Genomic DNA, 19779 nt, shown 5'->3' with positions numbered 1-19779 from the left:
ATACGCCCCTCCAGAAAGTGACAAAGTACTTTTTAAGAAAATATTTGATCTCATTAACTTGGAAGCAGAGGGAATATTGATATGTAGCGGGGACTTTAATGTGGTGTTAAATTATGGGATGGATACTACAAGCCAGAAAAATAGTAAAAAACAAATTAGTAGGTACTTAAACACTATGATGTCAGAAATGGCAACTGTAGATGTGTGGAGAGAATTTCACCCCTTAGATCAAGATTATACTCATTACTCAATACCACACGGTATTTATTCCAGAATTGACTATGTACTAATGAACAAGAGAGAATTACACAGAGTGAAAGAGTGTAGGATTGGAGTTTCAGACGTTTCTGATCATAACGCAATCTATCTTAAGATCCATCTGGACAGCAAAAAGAACAATACTCTGTGGAGACTAAATGAAGGCATATTAAATAACAAGGGACCAGTTGGTGAAGTAAGAGAGGAGATAATCCGTTATAAAGAGGAAAATGATAACGGTGAAGTGGACCCAGTAATTCTTTGGGATGCTCTGAAGGCAGTAATACAGGAGGAAAATGATTTCTTACACAGCATTTATAAAAAAAGCAAGATTAGAAACATACAATAAACAAATAAGAAAGCTAAGAGATTTAAAACAGCATAAACAAACAAATGACCCAGACGTATTTAATCTGATTAAAGAAACCAGGAAAGAAATGGATGAGAGTTTATGGGAGGAGGTAGAAAAGAAGGCTAGATTTACTAAACAAATGTACTATGAGGGGGAACCGAAAGCTACAAAAAATCTGGCTAGGTGCATTAAGAAACAACAAACATTAAGTAGCATACATAAAATAAGAGATGCACTATCCAATACAATCTTATATGAACAAGAAGAAATACAAAGAACATTTGAGCAATATTACAAAACTTTATATGCACAGCCACCATCGGCAGGGGAAGAGGAGGTGAGTAATTTTCTGGAAAAATTGGATTTACCAGCAAAAGGCACAAAACAAAATGCGACATTGACTTCTCAAATTACAGAGGAAGAGATTACAAAGGCAATTGGCAGGACCAAAACAGGAAAGTCACCAGGGTCAGATGGTTTAGGGGCTTCTTTTATAAAACCTTCAAAGAACAATTAACACCACTGTTATATGACTCGTTTCATTATAGTCTCAGGACTGGCAAGATGCCTCCTTCTTGGAAAGAAGCCATTATTTCCGTAATCCCAAAGGAAGGTAAAGATCAAGAATACTGCCACAACTACAGACCGATATCGGTACTAAATGTAGACTATAAACTGTTTTCCTCTATCATACCTAAAAGAATGGAAAATTTAATGCAGGATTTAATTGATGAGGATCAAACTGGTTTTATAAAGGAAAGACAAACACAAGACAATATAAGGAGAACTCTTCATATCATAGACCATCTGCAGAGAAGAGGGCAGTTCTGATAAGTATAGATGCGGAAAAAGCCTTCGACAGTGTTAATTGGAACTTTTTGTATAAGGTCTTAGAAAAATTTGGATTTAATGAAACATTTGTAAATTGTATTAAATCAATTTATCAAGACCCAACTGCAAGGATTAAAATAAATGGCAACCTGTCAGGAAGTTTTACTCTGGAGAGAGGAACAAGGCAGGGATGCTGCCTCTCTCCGAGTCTTTTTGCTCTGTTTATAGAGCCACTGGCTCCGATGATGAGGCAGGAAGACGAAATGAAAGGAGTGGAAATAGGAGGGGAAGAACATAAAATTGGGCTGTTTGCAGATGACATTTTGATTTATCTAAAAAACCCAAATGAAATGTTTTTAAAAACAGTAAGTTTGCTTGAGGAGTTTGGGAAATTCTCTGGATACAAAATTAACGTGGAAAAAACACAGGTCCTAACAATAAATTACTCCTCGCAGCAGAAAATAAGGGACACTTATAAACTTAAATGGAATGAAAAATCTATAAAATATTTGGGGGTGAACATAACCAAAACAATTGACAAACTCTATGATGCAAATTATTTAGAAATAAACCACAATATTAAGAAAGACCTGGGGCGATGGATGGACATTGGCTTGGATCTCAGCTCTAGAGTGGAGATAATTAAAATAAATATTTTACCACGACTGTTATACCTGTTTCAGTCCCTGCCACTGATTATCCCGCAAAAACAATTTGTAGAATGAGACAGATGGATTTCAAGGTTTATATGGAACAGGAAGAAACCATATAGGGTCAGATATAAAACACTTCAGCTCCCAAAAGATAAAGGAGGCCTGGGTTTAACAGCCTGAAAGAATATTTCTGGGCCGCACAAATTAGACCCCTGGTATGTTGGTGCAATGATGACTATGTTTCAAAATGGAAAAATATGGAAATAAGTAGAAAAGACATAGAAGTAAAAAATTTAATAGCACATAAAACACTCTTAGGCAAACTAAGCAATAAGCTAGATTCAATAACTAAAACTACAATTGAAATATGGAACACAGTGATTGATAATTACAATTTAGAGAAAGAAACAAAGAGTTGGAGCTGGTTTGCTTGGGACCCGAGGTTTAAACCAGGTATTTATGATACAGGTTTCAAACAATGGGCAGATAAAGGTGCCACAGCAATGTGTACATTGACTGAAAAGGGCAATCTGTTGAACTTTAATAGCTTAAAGGGAAAATATGGACTGGAGGATCAAGACCAGTATAGATATCTGCAAATAAAAGATTATTATGAGAAAGAGATAAAAACCAACGTAAGTGAAATAATAGAGATATTTCATAAGGCCTATAAGGGGAATAAATTGCAGGTTATTTCAGCACCAGGGACTGATGGCAGGCAGGAAGACATCTACTATGTACAGCAAAGAAAAATGGGAGGACGAATTGAAGGAAGCGAGGAGGAATGGTTTAAAATTTGTAAAATGCAGTGCATGGCCAGCTGCTCCCGTATGTGGAGGGAATTTAATTGGAAAAACATGATTAGATTTTTTATAACACCAAAGATCAAGTCCGGGATGGAATCCAGTTCACAGCCATGCTGGAGATACTGATGTAAAATATACACACATATTCTGGTCTTGTCCAAAGCTAACCACATACTGGCATAATGTTAGCCTTATCTGGAAAAACATACTGGGATACGGAATACCCAGATCATGTAAAACACTCTACCTGGGATGCCTCACACACCATGTAATTCAAAAGGACGATGAATATCTGTTGAAAATATTACTTTCTGCATCAAGGAAAACCATCACAAAACTGTGGTTTAGACAAAACCCTCCTGCAGTGGAGCAGTGGCTGAGCATCGTGGAAGAGATTTTCATAATGGAGAAAATCACATAGACTGAGACTGCAGGAGGACAAGTTTGATGTTAAATGGGAAAAATGGAGCGACTACAGAGGCAGGCCGAATGCCACTCCTGTCTCCAGCTAGATATGGACACGGTTGACCAACATTGTATATGAAGTTGAATGTATTGATGCCTCTCCACTGTATGTGTTCAGAAATGTTCAATAAAAAATAAATAATAAAAAAAAAGAAAAGAAAGAAGTTAGAGTCCAAAAAAAGAAAAAAAAACAGCAGGAAATATCTGTGGCTCTCCCATCTTAAAAACCTTTAAAAACGTTTAAAAACTTAAAAATCGTCAGGGAGACGTTAAAATCAGGCTGTAATTTGGCTGATTAAAGGTGAAGGATGCTGTCAAAACGCCACAGAGGGCTAAAAACAAAACAAGCAAATGCATTGGATAAATCATGAGTGAATAATTTTTTTAAAAAAAGGTTGAAATAAATATCTAAAAAAGTGGATAAAAAAATTTGCAAAAAAAAATGTTAAGATTTTTTTCTTATCACTGATCTTTAGAAAATGGGAAAAAAGAGTCTGGAAATAAAAAAGAAATCAAACTTTCTTTTAATTTCTCAGTTTTCTTTTTTTCTGTAACAATTTAAACCTGAAAAATGTCAAAAGCAAATTCCAGAGCTTCCAACAAATGGATGGAAATATATATATATATATATATATATATATATATATATATATATATATATATATATATATATATATATATATATATATATATATATATATATATATATATATATATATATACACACAAAAGTCTGCAAAAACAAAAAAAAAAAACAACTAAAAAAAAATAAAAATATTTGCATCAAAAGTTTATTTGATAATTTGCTCTAAAAAAAAGAAAATCATCCACAGAAAAAAAAGGGGGAAAAATCTGAATGTATTTATTTGTGTGAAATGTTTCTGGAGTTTGTCCTGAATTTGTCTGGAAGTGGTTCCTGTTTGGATCAGGAGCCGCTTCCAGACAGCGCCTCCAGCAGGTCATTCCTGGGTATTTTCCTGAGAACCTCCTTGGTTTTCTCCACAGCCTGCTGGCTGAAGGTCTGCAGCATCAGATCCACCAGGTCTAAGGCGTCTGCGTTCTCCAGCTGACCGGCTGTGATGCTCAGCGGAGCGGCTCCTCCGTCTGCTCCGCAGCCAAACGCCTCAACGTCCTTCAGGAAAAACCGGAACCTTTTCAGCTCCTGCTGATTCAGATTTTCAATCACTTCCAGGAGCTTCTCTCTGTCCGAGCGCAGGGATGCCGCCTGGCGACATGGAAACAAACTTTATGAAAGTAAATCAGTTTAATTGCATCTCTAATTAAACAGCATCTTAATTTATTTAGTAGAGTGGGAGGGGTTTTCCCCTGACTGAGTAAAGAACAATGAGGGAGACTAAGAAGCAGGAAGTTAATGACAAGAAAAAAAACGTAAAAGTGGAACAAAACTCAATGCAGCTGAAATAAAGTTATAAATCCTCATCAGGAAACAAGATGAGACAGAAACAGTGAAACTAGTTAAAACTCTGAGCAGGGAGAGCAGAAACCTGCAGGCAGCGCCCATTAAGTTACAACCATCAAACCAGTTTGTTTAACTGGGATCTTAACTCTGAGTAATTTAAAACCAGATAAGAGGCAAAGGCAGAAAAATGAAAACAAAAGCAGAGATCAGGAAATTCAATACGAAGTAAATAAAACCTGAAGGTCTGAAAAACATTCATCCAAAAATGAAATCAGGAAAATGACTCACTTTTTGTGTGAGAGGAGACGGATGTTCATCCACGTGATGTTTCACCGAGGACAAAACCAACAGAAACTATTAAAAACACAATCAGTAACTAACTTTCTTTTAATGAGCTGTTAAAAACAAAGTTACCACTGTGTGAATAAGTGACTCCAGTAGATCCACCTGCAGAAGAAATGTTTGTTACTTTTCCTTCTCTCCTTCATTGAAACTAAAAACTCCAGAATATTGATTCATTCTTAACACTTAGAAATTTATCTAAAACCCAAAATGCTGTTTATCTGCAGAAATGAAGGGTCTAATCTCTTACCTTCTCTGTCCTCAGTTTTGTGGTATTCATCTGAAATTCAAACAAAGTAAATTAACATTTACAGGATTATTTTTAGCAGAGTATGAAGGTGACAGCGTGGCTGTTTTAGCGACCTTTTCGAAGTGTGCAGCTCCACACTGGGTTGGGCTGCTTTGCTTTTGAGAGTTTCATCTGGAAGTCTGTGTCTGCATTTTTAATGTACACTTCGAAGAAATTTGGCCTTTTGGGGTCGTACCTGAGCTTTAGTCTCTGTTCACACAGGAAAGGAGGGAAGTTAAAATCTCGGTGATATTGAAGATTTGAGTCTCATAAGGATTCCCTCTCATTTACTGTCACTAGAGAGAGAGCAGCAATCACACAATGCAGCAGCAGAATCAGTGACTGGTTGAAACTTTCTGCCCCGAGTTAATGGTAACTCTGTAGATGAAAATAATGTAAATACAATAAATATGACTTAGTTACATCACTTAGCAGCTTTACAATGTTTTTAATGTTTAAAATCTCATATTCTGATGAATCTGCTGTTTCTGTTCCATTCTCCCGTCTGCAAGACACTGGCCTAATTAAAGTAAGATATTGATTGCTCATAAATAGTTTATAACACCCCACTGAAACAGATGAGCCAATGAGATCAGGTTGTAGCTGCTGCATCTTTCCAGTGTTGGTCTGAAATGCAGGATTAATATCAACATAAACTTGAGCGAATCGTATTCAGCATCACAGACGTGGAATCTCACCTCAGGACAAACTTCAGCCGTTTTCAGATCTGCTGTGAGGACGAAGTATTCAGACATTTTCAGAGGCCGGTCTGGATCTGGCTTTCGGATGACTTTGTATCCATAAGATTTTTCCCTTTGGTCCATTTCCTCCAAACAAACACAATCAACAACACAAGTTTATTATTTATGTATCATAAGAATCATGGAAATGTTTCTCAAACAGCTAAAAGTTGTGATTCTTCTAAGTGAATCAGATGGATTGAAATGAGTTCATTTTTTAGCCAGAGAAATATTTACTATGACTCCGAACATATCAGCATGTTGTATACTTTACAGACTTCAACAATATTATTTAAATTTACACTAATTTGGGTGTAAAAATACGATAGTCTAATTGAATTCTGAAGATGTAAGAACCAAATACAACCAGCAGGGGGAGTGCCTAACACTTTCACTCAGTTCAGCAGAAAGACTCTGAAATGTTTAGTTCTGGCCAACAAACATGCAAAAAGCATTGGATGTGTTCTGATCCAGGTCCAGACTGATCCATTTTGGTCCTGCCGTGTAAACAGACCCAAAGGAGAAAAAACTTTCAGATCTCAGCTGACTGGTGACTCTGGGCTCGTCTCGCGTCCCGTTTAAGGACTGACGGCCGGGGAAAACGTTCCTTTGTGCTGGAGTCAGGAGTTGGGGGTCAGCTACACTCATTAAGTTAAGGCAGAGCGAAGCAGGACCGGACCAAGGAATAAGCGAGCTACGGGGTTGCATAGGGCCCCCACACTACAGGGGCCTCCAAAGAGCACCAAACTACCATAAAAGACAAATATACATATATTTTAATAACATTGAATATTGCTAACTAAATGCTATTGCACATGGAAAAACTATTTCTGTATTGTTTTTTTATAAATACTAATGATTCAGCTCTTCCTACTGATGGCTGCTGCCACTGTTGGAGATATAGATATTAAATTTAATGTTTATCAACTGATGTTACTTTCAAATCATTAAAATAAAATGGTGCACTTAAACACTACTATATATTTAAAAAAAATATTTGTTGCTACTGTAAGGTTAAAATCAAAAGTAATAATGGTATCATGTATGCTAACTACAAATTATGCTAATTATAGTATGTGTGTTACACACATAGAGCTAATTAGAAATGATAAATCAGTTGGTGTTGACATGTTGGCATGGGCCACCAGAAGCAGAACCGGTCCCACTCAAAAACAGCTGCTCAGGGCCCCAAGAAGGCTTGGACCGGCCCTGGAGAGCAGGTTATTTTAAGGCTATAAAAGGTGAGTCGCGTCAGTTATGTCTCTACTAAATTGGCTGAACTGAACCTGACGTGACTTTGTGGCTGATGGTCTGTAAGACCCGGTACCAGCATTACAGTTTGGACAGAGAAAAGAAATGAAAAGGAGAGAAGAAGAGGAAAATTGTGCACTGTTTAGCCACAGCTAGCTGGAATCTCACAGCTAACGATGTTAGCCATCGACAGCCTTTGCATGAGGTTAGAAATGTTGCATTTTAATAACTGAGTAAGAATATTTTGGAGTTTAGAAAAATGAGTTAGACAGAAATATGAGCTATATATGAAAACTCCTTCTACCACCTATCACCGGTGAGAGGGGCCAACGGCGTCGGGTGCATTGTGTGTTGGGTGGCGGCCGAGGGAGGGGACCCTGGCGGTCTGATCCTCGTTTGCAGAAGCTCTTGGGACGTGGAATGTCACCTCTCTGGTGGGGAAGGAGCCGGAGCTAGTGTGTGTGAGGCTGAGAGGTTCCGGCTAGAAATACTCGGTCTCACCTCGATGCATGGCTCTGGTTCTGGAACCAGTCTCCTTGAGAGGGGCTGGACATACTTCCACTCTGGAGTTGCCCAAGGTGAGAGGCGTCGGGCAGGAGTGGGCATACATGTTGCTCCCCATCTCGGCGCCTGTACGTTGGGGTTTACCCCGGTGAACGAGAGGGTAGCCTCCCTCCGCCTACGGGTGGGGGGACGGGTCCTGACTGTCGTTTGTGCTTACGGGCCGAATGACAGTTCAGGTTACCCACCCTTTTCGGAGTCCCTAGAGGGGGTACTGGAGAGTGCTCCACCTGGGGACTCCCTTGTTCTGCTGGGGGACTTCAATGCTCACGTGGGCAATGACAGTGAGGCCTGGAGGGGCGTGGTTGGGAGGAACGGCCCCCCCAATCTGAACCCGAGTGGTGTTCTGTTGTTGGACTTCTGTGCTTGTCATGGATTGTCCATAACGAACACCATGTTCAAGCATAAGGGTGTCCATATGTGCACTTGGCACCAGGACACCCTAGGCCGCAGTTCGATGATCGACTTTGTCATCGTTTCATCGGACCTGCGGCCGTATGTCTTGGACACTCGGATGAAGAGAGGCGTGGAGCTGTCCACTGACTTCGAACACGTCCCGGGGAGGTGGGGAACATGGAGTCTGAGTGGACCGTGTTCCGTGCCTCCATTGTCGAGGCGGCTCATCTGAGCTGTGGCCGCAAGGTGGTCAGTGCCTGTCGTGGCGGCAACCCTCGAACCCGTTGGTGGACACCTTCGGGGAGGGAAGCCGTCAGGCTGAAGAAGGAGTCCTATCGGGCCTTTTTGGCCTGTGGGACTCTGGAAGCAGCTGATGGGTACCGGCGGGCGAAGCGCCATGCGGCTCGGGTGGCTGCTGAGGCAAAAACCCGGGTGTGGGAGGAGTTTGGAGAGGCCATGGAGAAGGACTTCCGTACGGCTTTGAGGCGATTCTGGTCCACCATCCGGCGTCTCGGGGGGGAAGCAGTGCAGCACCAACAGTGTTTTTTTTTCCCCTCCAGGGGATCTTTTTGTGGGCTCTAGTGTCCCTTATATGACAGTAGGCTGACAGGAAAGGGGAAGGAGATGGGGGAAGACATGCGGCAAATGTCAGTTGGGTCCGGGAATCAAACCCGCGACGGGCGCGTCAAGGACTCAAATGTGGGTTGCGCTATCCCCTATGCCACCACAGCACGCCCCACCAACACTGTCTACAGTGGGGATGGTGTGCTGCTGACCTCAACTCGGGATGTTGTGGGCCGGTGGGCAGAATATTTCGAAGACCTCCTCAATCCCACCGACATGCCTTCTATTGTGGAAGCTGAGCCTGGGGACTCTGGGTTGGGCTCTCCAATCTCTGGGGTCGAGGTCGCCGAGGTGGTTAAAAAGCTCCTCGGTGGCAGGGCCCCAGGGGGGGATGAGATCCGCCCGGAGTTCCTTAAGGCTCTGGATGTTGTGGGGTTGTGTTGGCTAACGAGACTCTGCAATATCGCATGGACATCGGGGGCAGTTCCCCTGGATTGGCAGACCTGGGTGGTGGTCCCCCTGTTCAAAAAGGGGGACCGGAGGGTGTGCTCCAATTACAGGGGGGTCACACTCTTACTCGGGGGTTCTGGAGAGGAGGTGTCCGTCGGATTGTCGAACCTCGGATTCAGGAAGAGCAGTGTGGTTCTGGTTCTGGTTGTGGAACACTGGACCAGCTCTACACCCTCAGCAGGTCCTGGAGGGTTCTGGGAGTTCGCCCAACCAGTCTACATGTGTTTTGTGGACTTGGGGAAGGCGTTCGACCGTGTCCCTCGGGGAACCCTGTGGGGGGTTCTCCGGGAGTATGGGGTACCGGGCTCCTTGATACGGGCTGTCAGGTCCCTGTAGGACCGGTGTCAGAGTCTGGTCCGCATTGCCGGCTGTAAGTCGGGCTCGTTTCCGGTGAGAGTTGGACTCCGCCAGGGCTGCCCTTTGTCACCGATTCTGTTCATTACTTTTATGGACAGAATCTCTGGACCAGCCAGGGTGTTGAGGGGATCCGTTTTGGTGACCTTAGGATCAAATCTCTGCTTTTTGCAGATGATGTGGTCCTTTTGGCTTCATCAGGACGTGATCTGCAGCTCACACTCGAGCGGTTTGCAGCCGAGTGTGAAGCGGCTGGGATGGCGATCAGTGCCTCCAAATCCAAGGCCATGGTCTTGAGCCGGAAAAGGGTAGAGTGCCTTCTCCGGGTCAGGGGGGGTGTCCTGCCCCAAGTGGAGGAGTTCAAGTATTTCGGGATCTTGTTCACGAATGGGAGAAGAAGGGAGCGGGAGATCGACAGGCGGATTGGTGCAGCGTCTGCCGTCAAGCGGGCGTTGTACCGGTCCATCGTGGTGAAGAGAGAGCTGAGCCAAAAAGCGAAGCTCTCGATTTACCAGTCGATCTACGTTCCCACCCTCATCTATGGTCATGAGCTTTGGGTCATGACCGAAAGAACGAGATCGCGGATACAAGCGGCAGAAATGGGTTTTCTCCGTAGGGTGTCTGGGCTCTCCCTTAGAGAGAGAAGCTCAGTCATCCAGGAGGGACTCAGAGTAGAGCTGCTGCTCCTTCACATCGAGAGGGGCCAGTTGAGGAGCATCTGGTCAGGATGCCTCCTGGACGCCTCCCTGGTGAGGAGTTCATGTCCCGTCCCAGCAGGAGGAGGCCCTGGGGAAGACCCAGGACACGCTGGAGGGACCATGTCTCTCGGCTGGCCTGGGAACGCCTTGAGATTCCTGGAGGAACTGGAACAAGTGGCTGGGGAGGGAAGTCTGGGCCTCCCTTCTGAAGCTGCTACCCCTGCGACCCGACCCGCATAAACGGAAGAAGAACGATGGATGGATGAACTCCTTCTACCATAAACTCAGCATTATTTACCTGCTGTAAAGCTGGGTCGCGTGGGATGAGGTAAACATGCAACGTGAGGAAAGCCGTGTTGGTCCGATAGAGCAACATGTTGCAGAAGACTTTCATAGGAATGCCGACTCTCATCAGAACCGCTCTGGGAGAGAAAATGGGTTCAGTCAGTTTGACGTGTGACGGTGAGACCTCAGAGACTTTCTCCACAACGTCTCCACAGTCGTCCATGTGGAGGACAGCAAACTGCTCCAAAGGTTCAGGGACGTCATCTGAAGAAAACACAAAGAGGAGGAAAAGTTTTGGGTCAATGATGTTAAAAGGTTTGGTACCATCATGTTCTCCTACCGACACAGATCCAGTGAGGCAGGAACACCTCCGCCATCCTCCCAGTAATCAGACTGATGTCCAGTAAAGGACCAGCAGGCCGGTATCCTCTGCTCTCCATCCTCTCCATGTGTCCGAACCAGGAGCAGAACCGGTACCTAAAGACGACCCGTTCTGAACAGAACCAGCGCAGACCAGAGACGCTGCACTCAAAGTGTCCGGCTTCACTCTGGAGGCTGAAATAACGTTTCAATAAAACAAGAAAATGTGATGATTTCTCTGTTTATCTGCATGTAGGAGAAATTTTCAGTTTAGTTTCCTGTAATTTAAACGGCCTGCTGGACGGATTCCTCATAGTCTAAAAACATAAGTTAGATCTATTGGTGCCTCCAAACTGTTCATAGAAGGGAGTGTGTGTATGTACAAAACTCTCGTCTGCCTTTGCAACTGACTGGGTTTACTGGTGTTGTACTGGGAGGAACATTATTTTTCACCTGTAAGCTGGAGCCTCGTCTGGATCTGCAGTTTTCATCTCAGGTTCAACTTTAGTCCAGCTGCTGGAGTCCTGATGAGGAGAACAATCAGTTTTACAAACCAGCCAAGATGTTACGTGAAGGTCAATAAAATAATAAAATGAGAAAATCAAACATAAAACTACCTTTTGGGAATTGACTGTTTCTGCATGTTTGAGTCGCAAATCCATTGGAATCCCTTTTTAGAGAAACACAATATTTTAATTAAAGCTTAGAAATCATTCTTTGTATTAAATCTGAACATGTGCCAACTTTATTCTCAAGACTTCATTAATGCACAAAATACAGGAAAGCAAATTGGAAACAAGTAAATCAATTCTTACAGCTTCATAACCACAGAACCATTTGTTGAAGGTCAACAAGACTTTTACTCTGACATGTTTTCTGTTACTATGTGGCTGTAACAAAGATGCTCCATAAAGACTGAAATAAAATGGTTTTAAAAAGTTTTAGATGATTTCTTTTTGTCAAGTTATGAAAACTTTGTGCATTTGTTTTAATCAGAGTCTGCTCATTCTTCTGCAGACACTTTGCAATATTCAAACTAGAGGAGGTCATGGAAAAGGTCAGGGGTCAAACAGCAGTGAATCAATTCAAAGTCAGAATCAGTTTTATCCAAAACAACGTGGAAACCAGATCCCAGTGGGGGGTTCCCAGTGGATCCTCTACTGACTCAATTACAGTAGAGGCATCATGAGGATGTCATGATGCCTCACGCCAAATAGTTCATGTGTTTGGAATATTTGTTTCAACAACACACCTGTAAGGAACCTCATCTTGGTTCCCGACCAACAAAACTCCGTTTACAGAGCAGTTTGTCTGTTCCCCAGACCTTCATTCACCAGAAAACTTGTGGAGCGACAAGAAGAGAATGAGGAACAGAATGTTTTCTAGTCATCCTGGAGGAATATCTGTTCACAGGTGCCAGACGTTAGTCGGCTGAAATCCTTTCATAACTAATATTTATATACTACAACACCTTCCTGCATGTTGTGCTTTATGCCATGAATGTTTCAGTAGGTGAAGAGAAAAGCTATTTATTGGACAGCCTGATATTCCTGTTTGCCAGATTTTCCATACAGACAGTATAAATTTGATCATGGTTTTCTTTTGATGGGATCAGAAAGAAAATAGTTTTCAAGGTTTGTATGAAATTAAAAGCTTTTGCTTCGAGTTCAGTTCTGTTATTCTGAACAGAACTGAATCCTTTTTCTAAAAAGAGCTGAGGTAGATGAGGAGATGAATCGGTTTCTCTCATGGAGCCGTTTCAGTTTCAAGCCAATTATGGGTCATAAAAAGACAATGGAAATATTTCACAGCTCCTACCTTTGGATGTGACCTCCAGATCAGTCATGTCTGCTAAAACCTCTCTGGCTATCTCAACTGACCGTTGACCAAACTCCTTCACCATCAGACCCACCAGAGTCTGTGCTGGGTTCACTGGGTCTAGATGGACATCCTGAATCTGCTGGACGCCCAGATCAAAGCATGTGAACCGAAGAAGTAACTTAAATGTCATTAAAGTCCTCCAGTCCAACTCATGAAGAATCTCAAAAAGATCCAGATGAACGTTTGCTGTGGTTGTTTTCTGAAACAAGAATTAAAACCAGATTTTTAGTCTATTTAACTGGATTTAATTAATATTGCAGCAACAGCAGAACTTTAGCTGAGCCACACCTGTATTTCTCTTAAACGTGTAAAAATGTTTTAAAATGATTGACGTTGTTAAATTTATGATGATCAATGGTTAGAAGTTACATTAAAGCTGAATTCACTGAATCTTTGTTAAATAAAATCACACTTACTGGCTTCAGAAATAAATCTCCTTCATCCACAAATAATTTCTCTGAGAAAAAAACTATAAAAACAAACAAAAACAATTATAAAAGATTCAGAATATACAGTGGAACAAATGATAACGTTCCACTCTCGACCCCATAATATAATGAAACGTCGGTCGATTGATTGATTGATTGATTGATTGATTGATTGATTGATTGATTGATTGATTGCTGGGATTGGTCCCTTCTTGTTCTCTGTTTACTTGCTGTCCTCATATTATGAGGCAGGCAGTTGGTATTAATGGTCAAACATGCAGACAAGCAGAAACACATCAACACCTTTGACATCAGCAGGTTTGATTCTCACCAGTTTCTTGAAGATTCTCAGCCAAATCTTTTCTGTTTACTTTGATCAGAAGATCTTTGATCATCTTCATCGACTGCTGGCCAAACTTCATCATCATCTCATCAATATATTCTGCTTTCTTTGTTGTGAACTCCAATCTTATTGAAAACTCAGATAAACTGTCTTTAAACTTTTCCATAAATTCCTCCTGGGTTAATTTGTCCAGAGTTTCCAGCAGTTGCTGTCTAACAGCCGCCATCGTTGCCACCTGAAACATTCAGTTCATTACAGAGAAATCTGCTTCATTCAGGGGAAAATCACAAACATGGCGGCTAAGATTCGTCACATTAGTAAACTGCAGCTTATTTCCTCAGAGCCAAACTATGAAATTAAATCACAGAGGTTAGAAATGATCTTAGTTTTAACTCTTTCACCTGAAGGACATGAAATAAACTCCTGATGTCTCTTTACTCACTTTGTGGATCAGAGCAGAACCATGTTGACCTGCAGAAGGTTTCTCTGAGGAGAAAACAGGAAGGAGGAAAGTTTCACTTCTTTGTGCAACACAATACGATGTGATCCAAACCATGCAGAGAAACATCACAACACTGTAATCAGCCATTTTGAAAAGTTTGAGATGTTTTAGTCTGAAATGTTGAACCTTTAAGTCCTGAGCTTCTGTCTGACAGCTTCGTTATCAGATCATCCTTCTTCATCTCCTTTAAAGCATCCATGGTCTTCTCCACTGACTGGTGGAAATAAGTCAGCACCAAACCCACCACAATGTATCGTACATTTGGAAAATGGTAAAACAGCATGTATCCACTGAGATGGTCAATTTTACTCTCTGTGATTTCCAGGAACTTCCTGATCTCTTTTTCATGAAGCTCCTCCAGTGTTTCCAGCAGCAGCTCCGTCACAAACTCCAACTTTTCCACCTAGTGAATAAAAACTCATCATCTCTCAGGGCTGAAACACATCAGAGCTCTTTTCATCGAACCAGGAGTTTCTTCTTCATGTGCAGCAACCAAAAGCTGATTTAACTCCAGAAGAAACAAACTCCTCAGGATAAAGATGACATTATTCAGTAAAAACTGACATAACTCACTTTCTGGAGAAAAGCAGAGTTCAGCTTCATAGAAAGTTTCTCTGAGGAGAAAAGATGAAACATTGATCAGTTTTCACAGATTCTGCTTTAAATTCATTTTATTCTGGACCAATCAGAAAACAGACACTAACTAATCCAGCTTGAAGCTCTGATAGATGTTTGAGTTTCATCAGATGTTAAAGATCCAATCATCTGGTACCTTTAGATGATGAGCTGGTCTCAGGCAGCCTCAGCACCAGATCGGTTCTGTTCAGGTCCAACAGAACCTCCCTGATCACCTCCACAGATTGTTTACCACATTTATCAACCAGAAGATCCACCATCCTGGTTCTGTCTGCAGAATAAAGTCCATTCCATGACAATAGTGGAATATTTCTCTGGAAGTTTGTGAACTGCAGTAACAGTTTTAGCTCATTGAATTCAGGTTCATTTAAATCGTCCAGAGTTTCCAGAAGAACGTCTTTAACAGCTGTCATGGTCGCCACCTTGGAGATTCAAGAACATTTTCAGGATGTTTCTTCACAGAGAGACGAGAATAACCAGAATAATTATCCTCTGCTGTCCACTGATCTGGGAAATCAAGATTTACTCACTTTATGGATCAGAGCAGGTTGTTTTCCCAACGGCATCTCTGAGTAAAACAAATGAAAATATGAGCATGAAATATATAAAAAGTACATCAACTGGTAGATGTTCTTCAGGATCAAGTTCAGAAGAGTTGGTGACCTCTGCACTGATGATCCGTCTGTCTGTCTCTCTGGTTTAACTCTGTTTCTCTCATAGATGCAGCAGCTGCCACTAACTGCTGTCTAACATGATGAAGCCCAACATTCTGGTTCATCATTAACTCACCTTCCTAACTCTGATCACACTGCTGATCTCACCTTGTTAAAGTAAGACTGAGGATATAGAACATGTTAAGAACCGTGTATGACTGATTTCTAAATCTCCAGTTTTTATCATCTTACCTCTGGAGGCTGAGCTGCTGCTGAGCCTCTGGACCAAATCCTCCCTCCTGATTCCCTCTAAAACATCTCTGGTCACCATTAAAGACTTTTTTCTATGGGTCTGAATAATGAAAATCACAACATCCTGCAGGTCTTTACTCTCCATCCATATTGGCTGCTCCTGCAGCGAGTACCGAGGTCTGGACCTAGAGCTCCTGACTCTCAGGTGTCTTTTAAAGTCCTGGACCTCAACATCACTCAGATGCTTCAGTGTTTCCAACAGCAGGTTAAAATCACGGCTCAGCTTTTCTATCTAGAAGAATCAAAGGAAATAAAAACAAAATGGAAAAAATGTTCAGCCATGATAAATAAAGATAAATATGGATGAAAAGTGTAAGACATAAATCCTGATTATATAAGTGACAGTTTTCTATTTTATGAGCCGTATTACTAAGAAACATTTATCTGGATTTTATTTGGTTTCCTTGGTTTTTTCCAAGAAAACTAAATTTCCCTCAACATCTAATGCAACCCAACCTGAAACAAGCACCTGGATTTTTACATATAATTTATTTGAATGTTTAATAAATGTGTGTCTCAGATAATTTCACCTGGTCTGAGTATCAGTTGACCTCTGCAGTCACATCCTGCAGCCTTACTTACCCTCTGGTCCAGTGAAAGTCGTTCTTCATCAACAGAAAGTTTATCTGACAAGAAAAATAGAAACATTCAGATTAGCAGAAGTTTTTGCATCTGGACTGTAAAATTTTAACCACAAAGTTTCACAACAGCAACAAAATCTTTCCAACATGTTTTCATTTATCTTGACAACTTTCACTGATCAGAATAAGTTTCATTTCCTAACAAGGTTTCCTGAAACAGATTCAGGAGGAAACATTTCTCTCTCCTCTGTTTCACCTTTTGCTCCTGAGTCAGTAGCTGACAATCGTTGCACCAGATCCAAGCGGTCCATCTTCATCAGAACGGTTCTGACGGCCTCCACACATCCTGCACTGCTGCTCTTCACCATCACATCAACAACATCCTGAACGTTTGCTGCTTCCAGGCTGCTGGAGGTCACCAAGCTCAGCTTTGCTTCAGCCAAAGTCCTGAACTTTCCAAACTCTTCCAGGTTCAGCTGCTTCAGGGTTTCAACCAGAAGCTCGCTTGTCTCCATCGTTCCAACCTGGACAATAAAACACAAAAACCTCAACATTAATGCTGCAAACTGGATGTTTTACGCAGCATCACCGTCAGTTTCAGCAACACAGATTGTTTCTGAATCAAAAGTTATTTTAAATTCAACCAAAAAGTTTTTTTCTTCCTCCTAATATACAAGAAATGTTTTTCCTCTCCAGGCGTCCGGTCCCAATCATCATCAGTTCTGATGTCACATACATATCGAGTCCACAACGTCTTAAAAAGTCAGATTTTTTTTTCGTGCCATTTTTCTGTACACTTTGAAATACAAGAGTTTTCTCTGTTAAATTGCTCTCTTGTTGTTTTTGGTAGGTTTCTGTAAAGTGCAGTGGTGTTCTGTCATTGATCCTCACTGTTCCTAGACAGGAGAAATGTCAGTTTGTCTGCAGTAATACTGGAATACTGTGACATTGTATTAAAACAAAACTCTGTCCATGGTGACAGTTTATCACGTTTTCTCTAAAGAAGGGGTTTTCAAAGTATGAAAGGGTGAGCCCCCCTCCAAGGACCACAATGCCTGCTTCCCCCCCCACAACCCCCGAACTGTGACATGAGCTCCATGTCACAGTTCAGTTGTAAAAACTCCACCTTCAGCCCTGCTCTGGCCAAAACCAGTGATGGCATAGTTACTTTGAAAAAGTAACTTTAATCGGACTACTGATTACTCCTTGAAAAAGTAACTTAGTTATATTACTGACTACTTGACTTGCAAGTAACTAAGTTACACTAAAAGTAACTTTTTAGTTACTTTCAGCAGCTGCTAACAACAACGCTCCGCCTCCTGTGAAAATCACATTGAGCTTTGCTAATACATAATTGTCAGCTATTTTATAATGGTAACATCAACAATGTGTCTCCACTGATAAGGCTGAACTGAAGAGGAGATTGTACAAAAAACAGTACAAAAAATAAAAAACGTGAGTAATTTGTGTGGTCCACTGTTGTCTGGAAAACTCTAAGAAGGATTTTAATCAATCTGGAATTTTATACCTGATTATTTATTCTCAGAACTTGGTGGCCTTAATTTTATTTTCCTTTCCAACTACAACATTAAAAAACTTCCTATAAATTTCATAATTTCCACAAACAAATGCTCTCTGATTTACAAGCACAATTTTTCCCCCATCATTATCATATTTGGAACAATGGAGACATTCTGTACAAACATAAATCTTTATTCTTGGGAAATTGGTTTGAACATGGAATCATCTTGGTTCAGCAGCTTTTCAGTCCTGATGGCGTCTTAATGTCTTATTTTGTTCTTGATGCTTTAACGTTGTTATAATGCTTCTTAAATCCTCTATAGTTTCTGTTCTGACTCCACCCAGTCTGGATCCTGTTATGTTGGTCAAATTTGTTTTTCCACTAAAAAGAACAACAGTTTGAATATATTATGCCTTATTCCAGAAGGACATCATCTCTGTTCCTAATGTTTTCTCTTATTGCAATAACTTCACATCAAACTGAACTGGAAAAAAGTCTGGTGTCTTCTGTCTAAATATTAAACTGTTAATAAGATGAAGGAAGTGTCTTTTAAGGTGATCCATTGTTTTTATCCACACAAGTTTTCACAAGGTTTTCCTTCAATGATACAGAAAAGACACAAACTGTTCATTCTGCCAACTCTGTGAAGAAGATCTCTGTCATTTATTCTGGTCAGGCCATTTCTCATGTATTTTATAAGATATTTGTACATTTATTTCCCAAAAAAATCCTGATGACTTTTCCCTCACATATATAAATGTGTTGTTTGAAAATAGAAAAGCCATTAAATTTATGACATTAAAAATATATGCATGAATGGATTTATAGGGAAGTTTTGCAAACGGATTTGTTACAAATTCTTCGTTTTTCAACAGGCATTAACGCAGCCGCCTAAGTTTTAGAAACATCTGTGCTGCGCATATATTTCAACCAGTTAATCCACAACACCGGAGAGTCCGACCCAACTCTCCAGTTGTTTCAATAGTATGTTATAATCAACACTGAGGTCCAACAGAACCACAATTCTCGTCAGGCATGTTTCTCGGCATAACTTTCTCTGCTTGGTTTTTGGTTTAAATGTGTTTATTTAAACTATCACGAATAAAAACGTTTAGACACATTTATCTGTTTTCTTTATGTATATAATCTCTCCTATCAGAGCTCAGTTCACGTCACTGATCAGTGGATACAATAAATTCGCCAAACATCCGGAATATAAAACGTTTTCTTTAGATTTTTACTCAATTATTTCTGTTCACCAGCGACAGCAAAGAGTTCAAACGAGGAAATGCAAGTTGTAGAACCGACTGAAACACTTAAAGCAAAAAAGAACAACTTCATGTTTAACAAAATTTTACCTGCTGTTGCTCGTTTGAAATTAATCCGATTGATCCATAAAGTTACAGTAAATCCTTCATATTTTCCTCTTAAAGCAGCTGGTAAAACCCAAGTACACCTCGCTGCAGCAAACAGAAAGGGGCGGGGCCGGACCTTTCCGTCAGCCTCAGCCCCATACCTTATTTGGAAATGGGACTATTGCATTCCGGAAATGAAGGGGGCGCTATTTTCATAATCATTAGTATAAATACCTTAAAGACGCGGGGTTAAGAGGAAAGGAAGAAGAAGGAAAGAAGTTAAAGAGGTTCTTCCACTGGTGTTCGGCACACGATCAACAAAACCCACAGTCAAGAAAAGGTAATTTTACCTTCTTAAAATTTTTTCCCATAGTAAATCAATACGCTTTTCTAGATTAGGTTGAAAATATAATTAACAGCTGTAAACTAGT

At 41.0% G+C, this 19779-nt stretch overlaps 1 protein-coding gene across 4 annotated transcripts; it reads right to left on the bottom strand.

Moving 5' to 3' along the window:
• Window positions 1-4147: 4147 nt before the first annotated feature.
• LOC122831280 lies at window positions 4148-19470 on the bottom strand. 4 transcript variants are annotated; one of them, XM_044117360.1, is made up of 21 exons: window positions 19352-19470; window positions 16728-16995; window positions 16473-16516; window positions 15831-16122; window positions 15456-15493; window positions 15062-15347; window positions 14863-14903; window positions 14416-14692; window positions 14230-14273; window positions 13776-14022; window positions 13433-13485; window positions 12954-13215; window positions 11753-11805; window positions 11589-11659; window positions 11116-11330; window positions 10789-11039; window positions 6115-6243; window positions 5491-5626; window positions 5378-5407; window positions 5200-5232; window positions 4148-4589 (listed from the first exon to the last, which is right to left on the bottom strand). In XM_044117360.1, the coding sequence occupies exons 2-21, from the start codon at window positions 16984-16986 to the stop codon at window positions 4291-4293; spliced, it is 3060 nt and encodes a 1019-aa protein (XP_043973295.1). In that variant the 5' UTR covers window positions 16987-16995; window positions 19352-19470; the 3' UTR covers window positions 4148-4290. The 4 variants fall into 4 exon arrangements, with proteins under 4 accessions (XP_043973295.1, XP_043973296.1, XP_043973297.1 ...); XM_044117361.1 differs by having other exon boundaries at window positions 13433-13473; XM_044117362.1 differs by lacking the exons at window positions 12954-13215; window positions 13433-13485.
• Window positions 19471-19779: the final 309 nt, after the last annotated feature.

Source organism: Gambusia affinis, linkage group LG05, assembly GCF_019740435.1.
Source record: "Gambusia affinis linkage group LG05, SWU_Gaff_1.0, whole genome shotgun sequence".
NCBI lineage: Eukaryota > Metazoa > Chordata > Actinopteri > Cyprinodontiformes > Poeciliidae > Gambusia > Gambusia affinis.
The sequence above is the reverse complement of the archived record's forward strand: the minus strand, read 5'-3'. Positions and strand labels throughout refer to the sequence as shown.

Bases quoted from the DNA above. Each gene is read 5' to 3' on its own strand.
- LOC122831280 (XM_044117360.1), bottom strand. From the start codon at position 16,986: ATGGAGACAAGCGAGCTTCTGGTTGAAACCCTGAAGCAGCTGAACCTG. The intron at 11,040-11,115 runs GTAGGAGAACAT...TGTTTTCTTCAG, and splicing joins GCCTCACTGGATCTGTGTCG to ATGACGTCCCTGAACCTTTG. The intron at 5,408-5,490 runs GTCGCTAAAACA...TTTGAATTTCAG, and splicing joins GAGCTGCACACTTCGAAAAG to ATGAATACCACAAAACTGAG.